This window comes from Dermacentor silvarum, unplaced genomic scaffold (genome assembly GCF_013339745.2).
Source record: "Dermacentor silvarum isolate Dsil-2018 unplaced genomic scaffold, BIME_Dsil_1.4 Seq816, whole genome shotgun sequence".
In the NCBI taxonomy this organism is placed as follows: domain Eukaryota; kingdom Metazoa; phylum Arthropoda; class Arachnida; order Ixodida; family Ixodidae; genus Dermacentor; species Dermacentor silvarum.
Genome location: NW_023606822.1, coordinates 1 through 19,135, shown reverse-complemented (window position 1 = coordinate 19,135; position 19,135 = coordinate 1). Strand labels below are relative to the sequence as shown.

Genomic DNA, 19,135 nt, shown 5'->3' with positions numbered 1-19,135 from the left:
CGCTGAGTGTGTCGCTGAGTTATGTCGCTGATTTTGGTGTTGCGGTGAAATGGTGCTGAATTTGTGCTGCTGCCTTATGTTTCCGAGTCTAATGTTGCTACTTATGGGGTCGTAGCAACGCAAGACAACAAACCGGCCATATTGCGATCTCTCAGCTGAGTTTTATTTGCGGAGTTCTCATTAAAGTAGTGTTTCACGCACATTGTGTGGAGTGTTCTTTCTCGTTGACACAAATTTTCAGCACGATGTCACCACTTTGTCGAGCGATGATAGTACATTTGGAGGGTGCACGTTGCCTCGCTGAAGCCACTGCAGCTGTCGGCGGTATGGAGTCTTCATCGTCCAAAGTTGAATCGCTCAGGTCTACATCTTCAGACGAGATATTAGAGCGTGGACAGAGGTGCCAGTTCACTGCCCACAAAGTAGCATACCATCTCAACTCAGCGAAACGTGCGAAGCGAGCTTCTTCAGTGAAAAACATTCACCACCCAAGGAAAAGGACCACGCGAAAACAGAGCGAGCGGCTGCGCAACGAGCACGGCGAGCTGCAGGGGATGCAACTAACTTCGTGAGGCACCGGAATCGACTTGGTGTCCGAGAACAAGCCACGCACAGTGTACGAAGTGAGGTATGCATCGAAATACTACTCCGCTTACGAAAGGCCATGCTACTGTCGATAAACTTGGACCCGCAGTTGCCGTCGCCGGAGCTCATGGTCGACGACGACTACGACATCGCCCCAGACTATGAGGAGGAGTTCACCTGCGAACGCGATGAAGACATGTAGTGTCAAAACCACGGTGCCACTCGGAAAAGTACTGTCATTGCTCGGCAAAGTGGTGTCATCGTGCTCAAAAGTGGTGCCAACGAGAAAGAACATTCAATGCAATGTGCGTGAAACACCACCTTAGCTGAGAGATCTCAATATGGCCGGTTTGTCGTCTTGCTTTGTTGGCACCTCATAAGCTGCATAAGCTCATAAGCTGCATAAGCTGCAACATTACATTCGGAAACATAACGCAGCAGCACTAAACTCGGCGACATGGCTCAGCGAAACACTCTGCGACAAGTAATGATCTCGCATTTACTCATCATAAGAATTGGTTATGTGCCCCCCATAGTTTTTCCTCGCTGTCGCCTGTTGCAAAGGTGGCGCAATGCAACGAATGGCGCAGTGTCTCGTGCGCTCGGCTGCGGAGCGGCAGCGGTGGGGCTTCGGCAGAAAATGGAGTCCTCACCATGGCGTTTTTCTTTTGTTAGATAAAGATTTTTTGTCACGGCTTACTGATGACAGAGATGTCTCGCAAAATGAGTCAAGTAATGTTCTCGCATGAATATATATATATATATATATATATATATATATATACTGCGACGAGGTTTATGGTCGTCGATAACGTTGCAAGAATGCTACGTAAAGGTAGGCACTGCAAGGGCTTTTCGTAGCACGGAGCTCACTCTCGATGACGGCACGATACTTCCTCTTCCTCTTCTGTCGGCACATACACAGGGGCGGCCTCTGCTTCATTACAATGCCCCGGGAGCGAAGCATAGCCATCCTGGCGACTCAGGGCGCAGAGAAGATGAGTGGGTCGTAATACGGTTTCAGGCGGTTGACATGTACTGTCTCTCGTCCACGACGACGCAGGTCTGGTGACACTGTGAGCGGCTCAACGATGTAGTTGACCGGTGAAGTGGCATCGACGATACGGTACGGACCGTCATAACGCGCCAGGAGTTTGGAAGAGAGGCCAGGAATGTGGGCTGGTATCCAAAGCCAAACAAGCGAACCGGGAGCAATGCTGGGTGGTGGTTGATGAGTATGGTCATGTCATGTCTTTTGACGTTCTTGAGTCTCGCTAGTGAGGGAACGTGCCAGCTGACGGCAATCTTCAGCATACTTGGCGACTTCGGAAAGCGGAGTGTACTCTGCGGCGTCAGGTTGGTACGGCAGTATGGTGTCCAAAGGGCATGAAGGCTCGCAGATGTCAGAGCGCATATGACGAGGTATAGCAAGGAGCCATTTCCGACCGTCGGGCATATAGTTGCGGCGATATATAATGTCTCGCACGGAAAAGTGGGTTGCTTGGCGACGCAGTGCTCGTGTCGAAGGGACATCAGACGGAAAGGCAAGGTAGTCAAGTAACATTGCAAGTGTTGGGTCCTTGCGCTGCTCTGTTAGCATGTCGATGATGGTCAACGCTGACAGGGTGGACGTGGAGTCTGACAAAGACGCCAAGTCAGGCGTCAGTGGCGAGCGGGAGAGCGCATCAACGTCGGAGTGCTTGCGACCGGAGCGGTACATGACGCGGATGTCGTACTCTTGCAAGCGAAGCGCCCAACGTCCTAAGCGTCCCGACGGGTCATTCAAGGAAGAAAGCCAACAAAGGGCATGGTGGTCAGTAACTACGGCGAAAGAACGGCCGTAAAGGTATGGGAGAAACTTGCTTAGTGCCCAGATGATCGCTAGGCACTCCTTCTCTGACACTGAGTAATTTAATTCTGCTTTCTTTAGTGTACGGCTAACATAAGCGACGACGTATTCATCATAGCCAGCTTTCCGTTGCGCTAAGACCGCACCAAGGCCAACTCCGCTGGCGTCAGTCTGAACTTCCGTAGGAGCAGCAGGGTCGTAGTGGCGAAGAATCGGTGGTGAGGCCAACAAGTGGCGCATCTGCTGAAATGCCGCATCACATTCAGGTGACCCCGCTGCTATGCCGTTACTGGCGGAAAGTAAACTTGTCAAGGGCGCCATGATGGATGCGAAGTGGCCTACGAAGCGACGAAAATAGGAACATAAACCAATAAAACTTCTGAGGGTTTTGATAGACGTTGGCGTCGGGAAGTCTGCAACGGCGCGGAGCTTGTCTGGGTCCGGGAGGACGCCGTCCTTGGAGACTACGTGACCCAAGATGGTTAACTTGCTTGCAACAAAACGGCACTTTTTGATGTTGAGCTGTAGGCCGGCAGAGGCGAGACAGGTCAGAATGTCATGCAGGCGAGCGAGGTGTTTCGGGAAATCAGTTGAGAAGACGACGATGTCGTCGAGGTAACATAGACATGTCTTGCACTTGTGGCCGCGAAGGCTGGTATCGATCATACGCTCAAAAGTTGCAGGCGCGTTTCACAGCCCGAAGGGCATGACGTTAAACTCGCCATCGGGTGTAACGAATGCGGTTTTCGGACGGTCAGGTTCGGCCATTGAGACTTGCCAGTACCTGGAGCGCAGATCCAAGGAAGTGAAATATTCTGCGCCTTGCAAGCAGTCGAGAGCGTCATCGATTCGAGGCAGTGGATAAACATCTTTTCTTATCTTGTTTAGGCGTCTGTAGTCGACACAAAAACGAATGGAGCCTTTTTTTTTCCTTACCAATACGACAGGTGAAGACCAAGGACTTTGAGAAGGACGGATGACTTCACGTTTGAGCATGTCGTCCACTTGCTCCGTGATGACTCGTCCCTCTTTGGCCGATACATGATACGGACGCTGTCGCAAGGGGGAGTGAGAAGCGGTGTCGATGGTGTGAGAAACACCGGTGGCACGGCCCAATGACGTCTGATGGCAGTCGAAAGAAGAAAGAAACTTGTGAAGGAGAGCGAGAAGTTGGCGGCGATGAGATGGGGAAAGAGCAGGGTCAATGGCGTTGTCAAAACACACTGAAGACGATGAGTCTGAGACAGAAGCGACGGCGTCAACGTAACAACGGTGGGAGTCCGTAGGAACATGGATATCGTCAATGTAGTCGACCGCATGCAAGTATCCTAGGGTCTCTCCACGCAGTAGGTTGATCGGGTACTGGTAGTAGTTGGTGACCAGCATAACAGTTGACCCAGATGTTATAGTGAGCAAGGCAAACGGAAGAACTATGCCCTTGCGCTGAGAAAACACATCGGACGGCGTGAACACTACAGTGGCGTCAGAGTCGGCAGCAGACGACAGGACAAAAGACATCGACGACTCAGGGGATATGGTTGTGCCGGCATGAACAATGAGTTTATCGGCAACGTGAGGAGAGCCGGTCAGCAGTGATTCACATAATGGTAAAAGCGACACTTCGGCACGCGAACAGTCAATGACAGCATGATGACGTGACAGAAAATCCCAACCAAGGATGAGGTCGTGAGAGCACGATGGTAGCACGAAACACTCAATTATATATAGAACTTCGTTGATGACGACAGGGGCCGTGCACACAGCTGAAGGGTGAATTCGCTGCGCGCTGGCAGTGGCGAGCACCAGGCCAGAGGGAGCTGTAGTCACTTTTCGGAGTTTGCGACGAATGTTCTCGTGAATGACGGAAACGGCGGCTCCGGTATCGACTAGCGCAACTGCGGGTACTCCCTCTACAAAAACGGTAATAACATTTTGCGGCGAAGATGGAGGTCTTGAGAACGTCGATGTATTTGCAGTTCTTGCCTCAGGAACTGCACCAGTCAGTTTCTCGCTTCAGTGGGAGCTCGACGACGCAGGGGTGAAATCGAACGCCGACGAGGGGAAGGGGAATGACGATTTTCTGATCGTTGATCGGTTTCAAGACGTCTCGGTGAAAACGGAGACGTGGCGGCGTATTGTGGTGCGTAGGTGGGTGTTTCAACGGTGGTAGGCGTTGTTGGGGCGCGGCGGCGACAGAAGCGCGCCACATGGCCAGAAATGCCGCAGGCGAAGCAGGCCGGTTGTCTTGAGTGCGCCACGTCGCGGTTGGACGAAAAAACTGCGGTGACTGTCGGGCAACAGGAAATGAAGCCGGATGCATGGGCGATGAAAAGGAAGCTGGCGGCGGAGGAGGCCGTGCAACCACGGCCTCCTCCGAGCGGTAGCGACGTAGGGTGATTGGGAAAGTCGGTATAGGGCAGCGGCACACTCATAGGATTGGGTGGGGAGGTTGTAGGAGCTGCAGGAAGGGCTTCCGATATCTGATTCCGGATGGCTTGCTGTAGCGTTGGACTCAAAGCTGCCGAAGGTGCGTCGCTATGAGGCAGCAGTGATGGCTACCTGGCCACCTCTTCACGAATAAAAGCTTTTATATGTTGCGATAGGGTCGAGTTGGGCAGAAAGTCCGCAGAAATCGCAATGCTCGAGACGGAATCGGCATGCTGCATGTTCTGGCGGTCGATGGAACGTTGGCGGCGCAGCTCTTCAAAGCTCTGACATAGGTTAATAAGGACGGATACGCTCGTTGGGCTTTTTGCCAGCAGCATCTGGAATGCGCCATCCTCTATGCCCTTGAGGATATGCTTGATCTTGTCATCTTCTGACATGGTCGGATTTACCCGCTTGCACAAATCGAGAACATCCTCGATGTAGCTGGTGAATGTATCTCCAGGCTGCTGTGCGCGCTGGCGCAGACGCTGTTCAGCGCGTAGCTTACGCACAGCGGGGGCGATCACAGACATCGGCAAAAAGTGTCTCAAATGCTGGCCGGCTTCAAAAGTCTGATTCGTGGTTCAAGAACCACAGTTTGGCTACGTCGGTGAGGTAGAAAGACACGTAGGCGACCTTAGACTGGTCGTCCCATTTGTTATGGGCACTTACACGTTCGTACGATGAGAGCCAGTCTTCCACGTCGTGTTCGGCGGTCCCACTGAAAATGGGTGGGTCGCGATGAAGAGGGACGCCGGCGCAGACGACAGTGGCAGCCGGTGGTGCAGGAAACGAAGTGGCTGAATCAGGCATAGTGCCGGGCGACAGTGTTGGTGTTGGCAGGGTTCGAGTGCGGAGCTCCAGGACGAGGCGAAGGATCTCAGCAACCTCTACCAAATGCGACGAGGTTTATTGTCGTCGGAAACGTTGCAAGAACTCTACGTAAAGGTAGGCACTGCAAGGGCTTTTCGTAGCACGGGGCTCACTCGCGATGACGGCACGATACTTCGTCTTCCTCTTCAGTCGGCACATACACAGGGACGGCCTCTGCTTCATTACAATAAACATATAAAATCATTTCATGACCTAAATATTGGACACGGGTAGCGCAGCAATCGGAGATTCCACCACAATTGTCAAAAGAACCGACTACTTGCAACTGCATCTGTACTTGTAATACTGATCACTGAATGCAAAAACTGCTCACGTTTGTGCAGCATGATTTTAAGTGCGCAAGCATTTCAATGTTTACTCACTTAGGAAAACAGTCGCTGACGCGTAAGGCTAGAAACAATGCTAGATAGCGAGGTACTTGCAAAATGCGTCCTATAGCATCGATGCCCAAAATCTGTAATACTTGCACATTTGAAATTTTTTGTCGTTTGTTCGAATGTTTATATCGTTACGTGTGGAAAGCCACAGACAAAAGAGACTATTTACAATGTATTTACAAGAGGAGAGTAGCCAGAGACCAAGATGGAAACCAGCTCGTAGCAAATCCAGCTGCTCGTCTTCGTCTTTATTTGCGCCATGTCTCTTGAGCGTCTGTTGTATCGCAACACAACCCCCGTCGGCGAAAGCACCGTTCCGGTGCCGTTTGATATGTGTGGCAAGCAGAGAGTTATAGGGTTTGAGCCTAACGACGTGGTCAATATCACTGGTGTTCGGAGCGGCTCACGTTGTGAGGCTGGCTGCAACGATTTCGTAGGCGACATCAGTGACTTGACGAGCCACGCGATATGGGACTTTGTAGCAAGACAGGAGTTTCTCGCAAAGGCCTACTTGACTGGAAGGCGAACAAAGCAGCACTAAGGCGAACGGTGAAAAGTGTACGTCAGGGTGACAGAGGTCGTAGCCTTGCTTTTGGTTCTCTTATGGCAATGATAGGCGAGCGCATGCAAGTTGTCGAGCGTGGTCAACAGGAACAATGGCATCACGGGCATATTCACTTGTCGAAGTCGTAGTCGATGGTTGCAAAGTGTCTACCGGTAGCGTGGATTCATGGCCATACAAGACGTAGAACGGGGAACAGCCGGCGGTGTCAAGGCGAGAAGTATACGCGAAGCTAATGTAAGGTAGAGTGATGTCCCAATTGCGGTGATCGGCTGAAATGTATTTCGCCAGCATATCTGTAAGGGTGCGATTCAACCGCTCGGTCAGGCCATTGGTTTGTAGATGGTATGAGGTGGTAAGTTGATGCTGAATAGAGCAGACGCGCATGATGTCATCAATGACCTTGGACAAGAAGGTACGGCCTCAGTCTATGAGCACCTGACGTGGAGCTCTATGCAACACGATGACGTCGTGTAACCGGAAATATGCCACATCAGTCGCGCAGCTGGTAGGGACAGCGCGCGTAATGGCGTAACTGATCGCGTAGTCAGAATCGACAGCAACCTACTTGTTCCCCGACACAGATACCGGAAAAAGGTCCAAACCGAGACAACGGAATAGCTCTACCAGGATTTCAAGTGACTGCAGGTAATCAGCGGGAACTTGGGATGACTCCTTGCTGCGTGGACATAGCTCACAAGCTACGACGTAACGTAGCACTGAACATGCAAGACCGGATCAGAAGGAGTGGCGGCGTAATCTGTCGTAAGTTCTAGACTCGCCCAGATGTCGTGGGCACCTCGTGAAGTTCCTTTATAACGGTCGAACGGAGGCGCCTTGGGATGACGAGAAGCAGATCGGGGCCTTCTGGATCAACATTATGACGGTACAAAGTACCATCCCGGAGAACTAAGAGGCGTAAGGAAGCGTCGTCGGGCGCGAATTCGAAGCGATCGATAAGCGCTTTGAGCGAGGCATCACGACGTTGCTCGTCAGCGATGCGGAGTACCTGTGACACGGGGAAACACAGGCAGCATTCTCGATGTCAGGGACGTCAGAGATGTCTACAGAGTAACGCGACAAACTCTCCGCGTTTTCGTGCAATCATGCGGACTTGTGAATCACAGAGTATGAAAACTCTTGGAGCCTCAAAGCCCAACGACCAACCCGGCCCGTGGGATGCTTTAGTGAGGTAAGCCAGCAAAGAGCATGATGGTCGGTTACTACGGAAAAGGGACGGCCGTGAAGGTAAGGACGGAACTTGGCAACCGCCCAGACAACAGAAAGGCATTCACGTTCCGTAATGGAGTAGTTGCGCTCTGATGATGAGAGAAGGCGGCTGGCATAAGCAATAACGCGATCGTGACCACGCTGACGCTGAAATAGTACAGCGCCTACATCATGACCACAGGCATTCGTACACAATTCAGTTGGGGCATAAGGGTCGAAGTGGACGAGGATGGGTGGAGAGGTCAAATGCGTGATGAGACGAGGGATGGTGGCTTATTGTGCAGGTTCCCATGAGTAGGGCGAGCCTTTTTTCAAAAGGTCAGTGAGAGGCTGAGCAATAGCGGCAAAATCTTGGACAAAGCGGCAGAAGTAGGAACATGGCCCAACAAAACTGCGAACGTCTGTGGCTGATTTTGGAAGCGGATAGTCTTGGGCGGCACGGATTTTGTATGGGTCAGGTCGCACTCCAGAAGCGTCGGCAAGATGGCCCAAAACCGTAATTTGGCGGCGGCCGAAACGACATTTCGATGGGTTAAGTAACAGACTGGCCTTACGAAAAAGGTCAAGTATGGTGGAGAATCGTTCAACGTGAGTATTAAATGTTGGTAATACTGTTAGGAGTGTCGCGGCCGGGCGATGCTGACACGTGCCATACACATACCGACGACAGGAACAGTACCGCCATCCGCAATGCTGACGACTCGTGCCGATGAAGTGGTGAGGAGCCTTCTGAGTCGTCGTCGAAAGCCAGCACTCATAATAGAAAGATGGCTTCCTGTATCGATCAGTGCAGTGACAGGATAGCTGTCAACGTTAACGTCAAGAAGGTTTTGGTTCGTACGTAACGTGAGCAGAGGATTTGAGGGCAGGGTCGACAAAGCATCTTAGCCTCCAGAAACTGCATTACCTAGTTTTCCGGCTGGGTGCTGGCGGCGATAGGCGGCAAAGAGAAGCGACGGGGTTGGGGCGAACGAGACTGATGGCGTCGAGGGGAAGGTGAGCGGCCGCAGCGAAGGTTCGGAGCTGGGGCATTAGCGGCAGTGGGTTAATGGCGGACGGCATAGGGAGAATTAGGCCCAAAGTTGCGGGAATGAGCGCCTGCGTATGTCCGAGGCGGTGGTGGCCATCGGTTGGGGCAGTGACGAGCGACGTGGCCGATGCGACAGCAGTGGAAGCAGATAGGCCTGTCATCTGGGGTACGCCATTCGGACGGGTTACAATATGTGGCTGAAAAGGACTGCCGGAGACGAGGAGGGCGCTAGAGAACTGTGGAACGCTGGGTTGAGCCGACAGACACACGGCTCAAATTCCTGTCTCCTAATGACCTGAATCATCGCAATCGCGGTTGCTGGCGGATCGAGAGGCGTCGCGGAGAAGGTTGGCGAACAGGCCGCCTCGAGCTCGCGGCAAAAATGCGGGTTACAACGTCACAGGCGGTGGGCTGACGCGGTTGACCCTCACATGTCGACGTAGCAACACTATTGATGACTATGATGTCGTTTGTGATACGGCGGCTCTTAGCTTGTTCAAGCTGACAGTATTCTTATATGATGGCATCGATAGTCGAGACGTTGCCAAAAACAAGCAAATAGAAAGCGCCGTCCGCGATTTATTTTAGTACATCAGCCACTTTATCTGTTTCAGACTTAGTGTCGTCATCGTTGCGGCAAAGAGCCAAGACGTCTTAGATGTAGAAAACGTACGGCTCTGTAGATGTCTGAACGTGAGTCGCAAGAGCCTTTCTCGCGGCAACCTTGCGTCCAAAGGGGTCGCCAAACAGTTCGCGTAGCTTCTCTATGAAAATGTCCAAGCTGGTTATCTCGTCTTCGTGCGTTTGGAGCCGCATGGATGGGGTGCGGCTGAGATAAAAGATGGTATTGGCGAGCATAATCGTTGGGTCCCATCTATCATTAGCACTGACGCGTTCATAGAGCTTGATCCAGTCGTCAACGTCGTGTCCCTCCAGGCCAGAGAACGCACCAGGATCGTGATGGCGGGCAACCGTGACGATTGGAGCAGTCTCATGAGCCGCAGGCGTTGCTGATGCGGGGTCTTCACCGGGAGGCATGGTGACAAGCTCGATGTACCAACGCTGCGGAGCTCCGTGGCGAGGACGAGGATCGCAAACCTCCACCAAAATGTTACGTGTGGAAAGACAGAGGCAAAATAGAATATTTACAATGTATTTACAAGAGCAGAGAAGCTAGAGACCAAGATAGAAACAGCTCGTGCCAAACCCAGATGCTCGTCTTCGTCTTCATTAGCGCCATGTCAGCGTCCGTTCACCCCTCCCCCCGCATATGTAATGTCCTCTGCAGCCTTTAAGGCACCTAAATAAAACATTAAATATAAAGTCACGTCTAAACGTTGTTTTGTTAGAAAAGCGAGCCCTCAGCCCCGGTGGCACTGATTGCCAATGGAGTCAGCAGCTGTACGTAGATTTTCCCTTATGTTTGCGCCAGAAAACCACATACAGCCTTCACTACGTTAATTACACGAAGCCCGATCAAAGTAAAATTGCTACGCACACGATCAATTATGCTTTTAAACGTATGCAGACGCACAATGTCTCATACGCTACACATTTCTTAGTTTTCATTAGTGGTCTATGAAGTTGTATGATCAAAGAACGTTCTCGCAAAGAAACGTCAAGAAAGAGCTGCTTGTGAATAACAATGTAAACTTTAGTATAAGGGATACTTCCACCTGTTCGCCAACGATAACTGAAGGCTACTTGAAGGGCTGTGAGCAGAGCTACCTGCTCGGTCAACAGTTGCGCTTTACTGTTTCGGGTTATTTAACGTTTCTGTTAACTTGCGGTGGCAGTTTTGACGTCAACATGTTCCCAATTGCACAATATACGAAGAACTGCAACACGGATGCATTCCTACCAATCACTCAAGCTAAACGGAAGGGGAGCGTAATTGCCTCGTTCGTACATTTCCGAGAACCACAGGTTGTAGTAGTGCATCGCATTGATAGGCACCGAATGGTATGCGTTTTTCTTTGTCTGAAAGCGCGCATCAAAGCTGTGGAAAAAGACGTGGCAGTTGCAGCAGTGATGAGCAGGCCCAGCTACCAAGGCTGCGCTCACTCAGGCGCACTTCACTAAAACAGAACCAGCACGAACGTTGACGTGATATGTTCAGCGTGCTTGTGCCCGAAGTATCGTAGCATGAAACATGCCGAAACCAGCAAGATACGTTTACCTTACTTCCATATAATAATAAAAAAGCTGTCGGATGCGCCTGGCATGCCTGTAAAAAAAGTATCAGTTCAAGCATCGATTGCAATCGCAAAGTAGAAGAGAGCCATACGAAGAAAGGATAGTGCTTTGATCGGCCGTATCGACTTGTAAGCATTCGCTTGCTAACTAAATATACAAGCATAGTGTCAGCGCGCACAGAAAACATGAACACATCACACTCGATGACTGCGGACACTTGCTGTCAAACCGCTGGCGTGAGGAAACACGGCGGCAGCAGCGATCGAAGTGGCTTTCGTGCAGTTGCCTATCGCTTCAACGCAAATTGAGCGCCGAGAACACACAGCGCGCACAAAGCTACGAGTCGCCGACGCACCTATAGACTCTGGCCCCAACGCAGACCGCTCTCAAATTACGGCTGCACAACCGCGTGCGACCACGCGCAGCCGCCACATACACTTGGCAGCCGCAGTAAAACGCCACCCCCCCTCCCTTCCCTCCCCCGATGCCTCGCAACGTTGGGTGCCTCACGCGCGGCGAAAGTCGACGCACTTCCTGCCCGCTTTTTTCCCTTTCGCGCATACAGCGTAGGGCGCGCGGCGACAGTGTTATCGCCTTTGGACCTTAGACGAAACCTCACGGCGACGACGACGGCAGGAATTCACCTGAGTGTTCATATAATTGCTATCGCAATAAAAGCCGAAGGGATCGTAGGAGGTACTTTAGCCACAGCCTTATTTTACGTCGGTATGCGGCTCACAAGGTTTCACAAGAAATCAGGTTACGGTCCGCCTACTGAAGTTTTCCAGTGCGATGGAAGAATCACTTAGTGTTAGAGTAGCAGGCGTTTGAAAATTCTCCGGCGACTAGCAGCACAAAAGGGCTGACATCGTTAGACGTGATTGGCGGAAAGTTACAATTCTTGCAAAGTGCTGGACTAAAGGTGAAACCCTGTACTACCCATTGTGCATGTAAACGGGATATGAAAGAAACCACGGGATATGAAAGAAAAAACTATACCAAAAGGGTTCACGATGCCCCGGCGGTGCTCCAGAGCTGACGTTGTCTGAATACCCACCACGGCTCTTGACGGTTCAGTAGCCGCCAGAACAGACGTTAACAAATGATTTGCAGAGTGTTACTATCACTGGCTCGCTTAGCGAGACGAGAATGCAGTCCAGCGAACACGATAATTTCTCTGTATGACGTCATTAAAAACGCTATTTTCACATTCAGATATATGGAAAAGTAAGACAATAGTGCATGCGTCCCTGTGACGATTAGCTTTGAAATTTGATGACGAGTGTCTTGATAGGGGGTGAACAGGTTCAACCATCTATACGCACCCGCTGAAACGTTCTGTGTGCATACTCAGCGTGAAGTGGCGTGACATTTTCGTACATATATTTATGGTTACCTGCTCGTCCGTTAACCTTTGATCAAGACAGTGAAGAAGTTCTGTACATACAAAAGAACTCCTATTATTCAGCGGTCCAGTCAAATGCGATTAATTTGAGACTATTGGTAAAGCTGTCCAATAACTATCGTGAACGTAATAAACGGAAGCGGAATGCAGTTATCAAAAGCGCAGTCTCTCTGAGACTGCACTTAGGCGTCGAATTCTTATCCCAACATTAAGCTCCAGAAACAGCGATCTATATCTTTCTATCATTCAATTTCTGATCTTAAAATCAGGCTACGAAAATTATGCAATTTTAACTGGAGTGTTTAGAGCTCGGACAATTCATTAGAGTTATTATGAGCAGCAAACGATGCTTATTTTTTTTCTTTGAACACCCGCACGGTGTCACAAAATAAGGTCATACGTCTATAGGAAAGTCATGATTGAGTTTTGTGAGAAAATGCACTCATACACTAGTGTTGACTTAGACAATGAATGGAATAAATTAGATAGACATTAACTTTACATTCACAGAACCTTTATCTTCTACAAGCCGATTGGAAAACGTTGAGTCACTTTAGCATGCGCTAAAGAGGATGAAGGCGAAAGCCTGCGCGCTCACGAGACATTCATTAAACTGCTTTGACATTCGAATGCGTTGTTACTTCCTATTACTTGTTTTCTCTTTACTTGTGCTCAATTTCGGTCGCCTAGACATCGCCACCGTTTATGCGACCGTTGGAACGGTCATCCCGATTTCTTTCTTTTTCGTGTAGCGCAGGCAGAATGAGAGGGACGGGGAAAAGCAAATTAGACAAAAACACAGCGCTTACTTTCAAGAACCGATTTATTTCCAGTTCCCGCAGGCGTACTTATACTCCTCCAAGCGTCATAAGACACGTGTAAATTGCTCGGCCAATATAAAAAAAAACGGGAAAACCACACGCAGACACTTTTGTGGTCACACATTATTTAGAAGGGTGTCCGCTCAACGCGAACCGAGGTAATCGAGCTCTTTTATTGATACATAAATGGCGCATGCGTCACCACATGTACCTATGCTCATAGCTTGCGTGGTCATTTCAAACTTGCTTCAATTCATAACAGTTTCTTTAATGTGTCTGAGACATTATCTGAGACGTCACTTGAACTTTGTTGCCAGACGGTCGTCGGATTTTTCGACCCATGAAGCTTCTAAGGGGTTCGCCTTAATAAAGCGTAATATTTAATATTAACAGAGTGTGTTAGGTGAGCGTTTGCGGTCCACTCCGCTGAGACTGGCATACGCTTGCAATTTCCACACATCTCCTTAGCGAGACCATTAGTGCACTTCCACACAACGCTCATGCCGGCAGCTGAACGATGATTGCGTCCGTCGCTCCGCTTAAAGAAACGATGGAGCGGAGCGTGGGAGCGCGTCTACTTATCTTCTCGGTCGATTTGCACTCGAGCTGATAATGCGTCGCTTGCGTCTCGGCAACACTAAAGTCCCTATATAAGAAAAGTACCACCATCTACTCTTTCCTCCGCCGCCTCCTCTCCTAAAGCGCTTGCTTTTTCTTTACTTTTTGCTTGCGAAAGCCAAGTCGACGGTGGCGCACATAGAAAGTCCACGTTGAAGCTTTCAGGCCGGGCGCGCGCCGCCGCCGCCGCCGGCGACTGCGGCTGCGCAGAGGACTTTCAACATGGCTCTGAGGCGGAAAAAAAGAAAATATAAAGAAGTGAAAAGCGCGCGCTATCATCGTCCAATCGGAGATACAGGATAACACAGGAGAGAGCGAAGCGGCATTTGTCAAAGGATGGCGGTACTTATATAGGGACTTTAGGCAAGACACGCTTCTCAAATTCGAAATCCACTCGGTTCCCTGCACTGTCTCAGCGCGGGAAATTTGAGCGTACGCAGTGCTCAAGTAAAGCTGTCTAACAAGAAAACTTAGCAACGGACGCTGATCATTCATAAACTACGGTTTGAAGACTCAAAAATATGGCCTCAAAAATATATCTTGTACGCATTCGAAAAGCGGACGTTTGGTGTCGTCTCACGCGATTGTACAGGCCACGCCGATGTGGCGGCCTAGGCCAATCTAGGCCAATCGCGTGAGGCGAAACCGAACGTTGGCGTTTCGAACGCATACAACATAGCGGGCCTGCTATTTGTGACAGAGTTCCAAACTCTGAGAATGGGTTAAGAGGCATGAGTCATGCGTTCTTAATTTGCTTTCTTTCAACAGCTCCGTCTGCGCCAAGAGATTTGATTGTGACTTCGATTCAAGATCGCTCAGTCACTGTAAAAATCATTGAACCAGTGGCTTGGAACGGCGTTCCTCTCGGATATCGCTACGGCTGGGGCCCTGGTGAGGAAGAACGGGACATAGACATCGGTGGAGAACATTTTGATGGCAACAATGCTGTCGTCGCAGTGCCAGGCGAGCCAGGAAGGCCCATCGTAATTTACGCCATCGCGCGTTGCGCGGATGAATCTGGCAACGAGCTGCATGGGCCCATGACAACTGTCAGCACCAGTACAATCGTCCCAAGTCAGTGTCGCCTTTTGTACTTAGCTTGTCGCTTTCTATACTGCTACCAGGCTTAGTTTTCCAAAATTCGCTTGGAGGCGTTTCCACGTCGTCGCTACTTCCATGGTACGCGTTTAATACACTAATGACCTTAAACTGTGCTTACCAGGCATCGATACGATTTAGTGGGAAGTAGCATGTACAGTTTCAGGTATGAATGCGGAGAAACTGCGAGAGTAGACAAGAACAGGAGCACTGTTATCAGGAACAGGAAATTGGACTCACGTACTACGACGCTATGCAATCTTCAGCATGGCAATGTGGGTTTACGGAGCACTTGCAATGTCGTGCCACAACACGGAAAGCCTGACGCTCCTCCTTTTAATGTTATATGTCAATTGGTCTCTTTTTCGTGTGTTTAAATCAATTGCGTTTTTGCATTGCGGAACTTTTGATGCTACAGCAGTAATGAGCTGAGAAAGAGGTTTGCTAGTTAGTGTACGTAATGCAAGACATACATGTGCGCTGTTTATTGTGTATAACTGATACATGACACAAACTCTGTAGTGTATCGAGATCGACTACGCAGATGTAGAAATTTCCGAAAAGAAGCGCATAGAAGGCCGTAAATTTTTGCTTCGCAATTATTTTGTATACCACGATGAAGTTGTAATTAGCAAACAAATATTTATTGGCATTGAGCACAATCTTGTTTATTCTAAGCTCTTATTTGTAGTTTAATGTTTTCGCTTCATTTGTCCACCCAAGTACACGCTGTGTTATGCATAGTATACAGTTACCCTACATTGCCGTACATAGTGGTAAAAATCAGGCGCAAGCTTTTCTGCGGTGTTACCAGTTGATAAACGTCTCTGTAATTAAAGCGTATAGGGGAGCCGATCTACTAGAGTATAGCGCTGAAGTGGCTTAATGTACATTGTGGAGCTTGAGTTCCTACGTTCGAACACCGCGTCGAGGCGCGTAATATTCGTGACACTCCAGTGATAGCTGCGCCCCCAACCCTTACCCCCACCCCCCCCAGCCTGGCTGTGAGCCGCTACGTTAAGCTGTCAGCCGCTGCAGGAAACTGCAGCGTTTCCTTGCATGCGCTTTTGTGTTGCAGTGCATGTTTTGCTTTGCAGCCCCATCCGGCCTTACGGTCACTGCGCTTAGTTTGAACCGGGCACTTATCACATGGCTACAGCCAGGACGGACAAAAGAGTACAAGGTAAGTGAACAGGCGTAGCATTTACAGCGCTCACTGTTTCAAATATTTAGAAGCCTGATAGTATCGCTACCTTTCCAACAGTCTATAATTTGCCTTAGCACTCACATATTCATTCGTAAAGCGTCTTTTCTCGTCCGGAACAAGGAATATTGCATGCAGCGGGGCTCTACTGAATTCTAACGTTCTTGAATACATGGCTCTAAGTTGTGCGGATCAATTTACAAACGTAATAGGACAAGACCGGGAGGAAACGGTGTGGCATGGTAATACTTTATATTCTAAGTCTTTCAGGAATGGAATCGGCTTTTGGGGGTGCTAACAAGGCGTTATAGTTTTAGATTCGGAGAGGGTGTATATTTCTTACAATGAGAATCTTTAGGTAGCGCAATTTTGTATAAACAACATAGCTGGTGACCGGCGCATCTGCAGCAGTAGCACAGATGGCTATACGTATACGCGAAATCAATACAGCGACTTCTTGAGGCATAAGTGATCTTGCCTGTCTTGAATTAGTTGGTCTTTTTTTTTTCATGAATTCGTCCGTCGAGTCTTACAAAAAGGTATCATGTTGTATGGCTGAGGGTAATCAGTTTTTAATGTGTGAAATGTGGTTCTGACGCAGCAAAACTAAGTGGAAAGAAGAAGCGATAGAAAGAGTGCTTTTTATGTCCCCACGTAGTTTTGCTGCGCCAGAACCACATTTCAAGCATGAACCAACTACTCCAACATCGCATTCTACTGCAATCAATTTGCCTGACAACCCCCCCCCCCCCCCACTACAAGCCTGGCAACCACATGCACCTCAGGGCAACAGAACAATAGTATACATTCTTGATAATGAAGTCTAACCACTATGTTATTACACGCTCTATCGTAAGTAGAAAAACAAAAGAATAGAAAAAATCATTTTTTTTGGAACGCGCTTTATACTGTAATGCAGTGATTTGGGCTTGTTGGTATGACATCGTGAGGCTTATAGCGCGTGCAAAGACAAGGGCAAAGGAAGACGTGAAACACAGAGGCGCTAACTTGCAACAATCTTTATTTCGAGCAAACCCACACATATATACAACTTTTTCGCGTACATCATCATACATGCGCCGTTTGCAAAAAAAAATACCTTGCACACTATTACGCAGGTAAGCAATCTCTTCGCGGGAAAGGGCAATTGATGGTTTTCACACAGTTATCCCTGAGCGTATCAATCATTTCTGCCGGGGTAATTTCGCGAGTTAATCTTCCTCCGGCTCTTCCCCCGATGGTGACCACTCGACGTGTGCTCCAGCATACAGAGGCTGCTCCATCGTGGGAAGAGCCCGAGGAAGATAAACTCGCGAAAGTATCGAAGAAATGATTGATAGGCTCGGGGATAACTGTGTGTCAAAAGCATCAATTGCCCTTTTCCGCAAAGCGTTTGCTTACGGGCGTAATGGTGTGTGTGGTATTTTTTTTGCAAACGGCGCATGTAGCTGTATATATATATGGCGTGTCCGTCAATTGTGCATGTGAAACAGGCTTAACAGCGACCTTGCCCTTTGCTTTGTCTGGCACGACCAGGTCTTGGTGTCTTTCCTTTAACTCTCCCTCCTTTTTTTTTTTTGCACGTTCAACTTAACATGACAGGCGTGTCCGTCAATTGTGCATGTGAAACACGTTTAACAGCGACCTTGCCCTCTGCTTTGTCTGGCACGACCAGGTCTTGGGGTCTTTCCTTTAACTCTCCAACTTTTTTTTTTATGTTCAACTTTGTTATATATCTCGCTATCTCTCCTTTCTCACCTTTTTTTGGCGCCTTCTTTCTCTACCTGAAGATATAAAAAGACTGTTGCAAGATTTTCCTGTATCCCTTGAAAAAGGTCGGTCCACCGACCGAAACTGTTGGGAAAATAATAAACCTAAGATAACCGCGAAGTTGTGCTTCTGATTTTCCTAAATACGCTTGGCCCATTGAAAAATCCAGTTACTACTATATATATATATATATATATATATATATATATATGGCCATTGCTCGAAATAAAGATTCATAAATCATAAACCACTATGCATAGTGCACATAAAATCATAAACCACTATGGCTTAATCTACTATAGCGCATGTGTAATAAAATTAATTGAGACACCCGTTATAGAGTTAGACAAAACAAGAAATCAAATTTTTCGCATATATGTATTGAGGAAGCAGTACACAATGCGAAACTAATGCGTCATGGCCCACTTCACATTCACTAAAATAAAACGAAGCGGAGTAAAGTTGGAATCAAAACAACCGATTGGTATCGTAGTTAGTAAATAATAAAAAGATCAGCCTTTGTCTCTATGTAGTACAGTGGTAAGTTGACACGAAGTAGAAGTATTTATCGTATAATACTGTCACTATTCAGGACACGCAATATCTTATAAGCTAGTGTTTGCGTACCGTAATTTGCCCTGGCACTAGATATTTCAATTAACCGATGTATAAGAGTATCAGGTGTTTCTTCTTCGTGATATGTGTAGTCAAAGTACATGTAATGTACCTTTCTCTGCCTTAACGCTTCAAGTGAAAGTCTGTGCGTGAACAAATATTTTAGCGTGGTTTAAAAACGCGTGGTTTAGCATGTTCAAAGAATTATACGTTGCTAACTGATTGAATGGCCTATTTTTAAAACTTCAATGAAAATTTAAGGCTGGTATGGTACGTTGTGCCGCGTACCAGAAGGAAGTAGCTGAGCCTGGAACCAACCTGTGCATTTGAAAGTCGTTTCCTCGCAGGAGGTGGAATGTTATGCTCAAACAAATTATTTGTTTCAGCAGCCTTACTCACTTCTACCACAACCCATTTACAGGTATTGGCCAGTTCAGGCTCTCATCGAACCACA

The 19,135-nt window shown here is 48.7% G+C and overlaps 1 protein-coding gene across 1 annotated transcript in view; it reads left to right on the top strand.

The window, feature by feature from the left end:
- Positions 1 to 16,293, top strand: part of LOC119435663 (uncharacterized) — a 34,234-nt gene extending 17,941 nt beyond the window's left edge. The window contains exons 4-5 of the mRNA XM_037702405.2: positions 14,763 to 15,068; positions 16,190 to 16,293. Coding sequence (XP_037558333.2) covers positions 14,763 to 15,068; positions 16,190 to 16,293 — 410 coding nt within the window. The remainder of the gene's footprint in view (positions 1 to 14,762; positions 15,069 to 16,189) is intronic.
- The last annotated feature ends 2,842 nt before the right edge of the window (positions 16,294 to 19,135 follow it).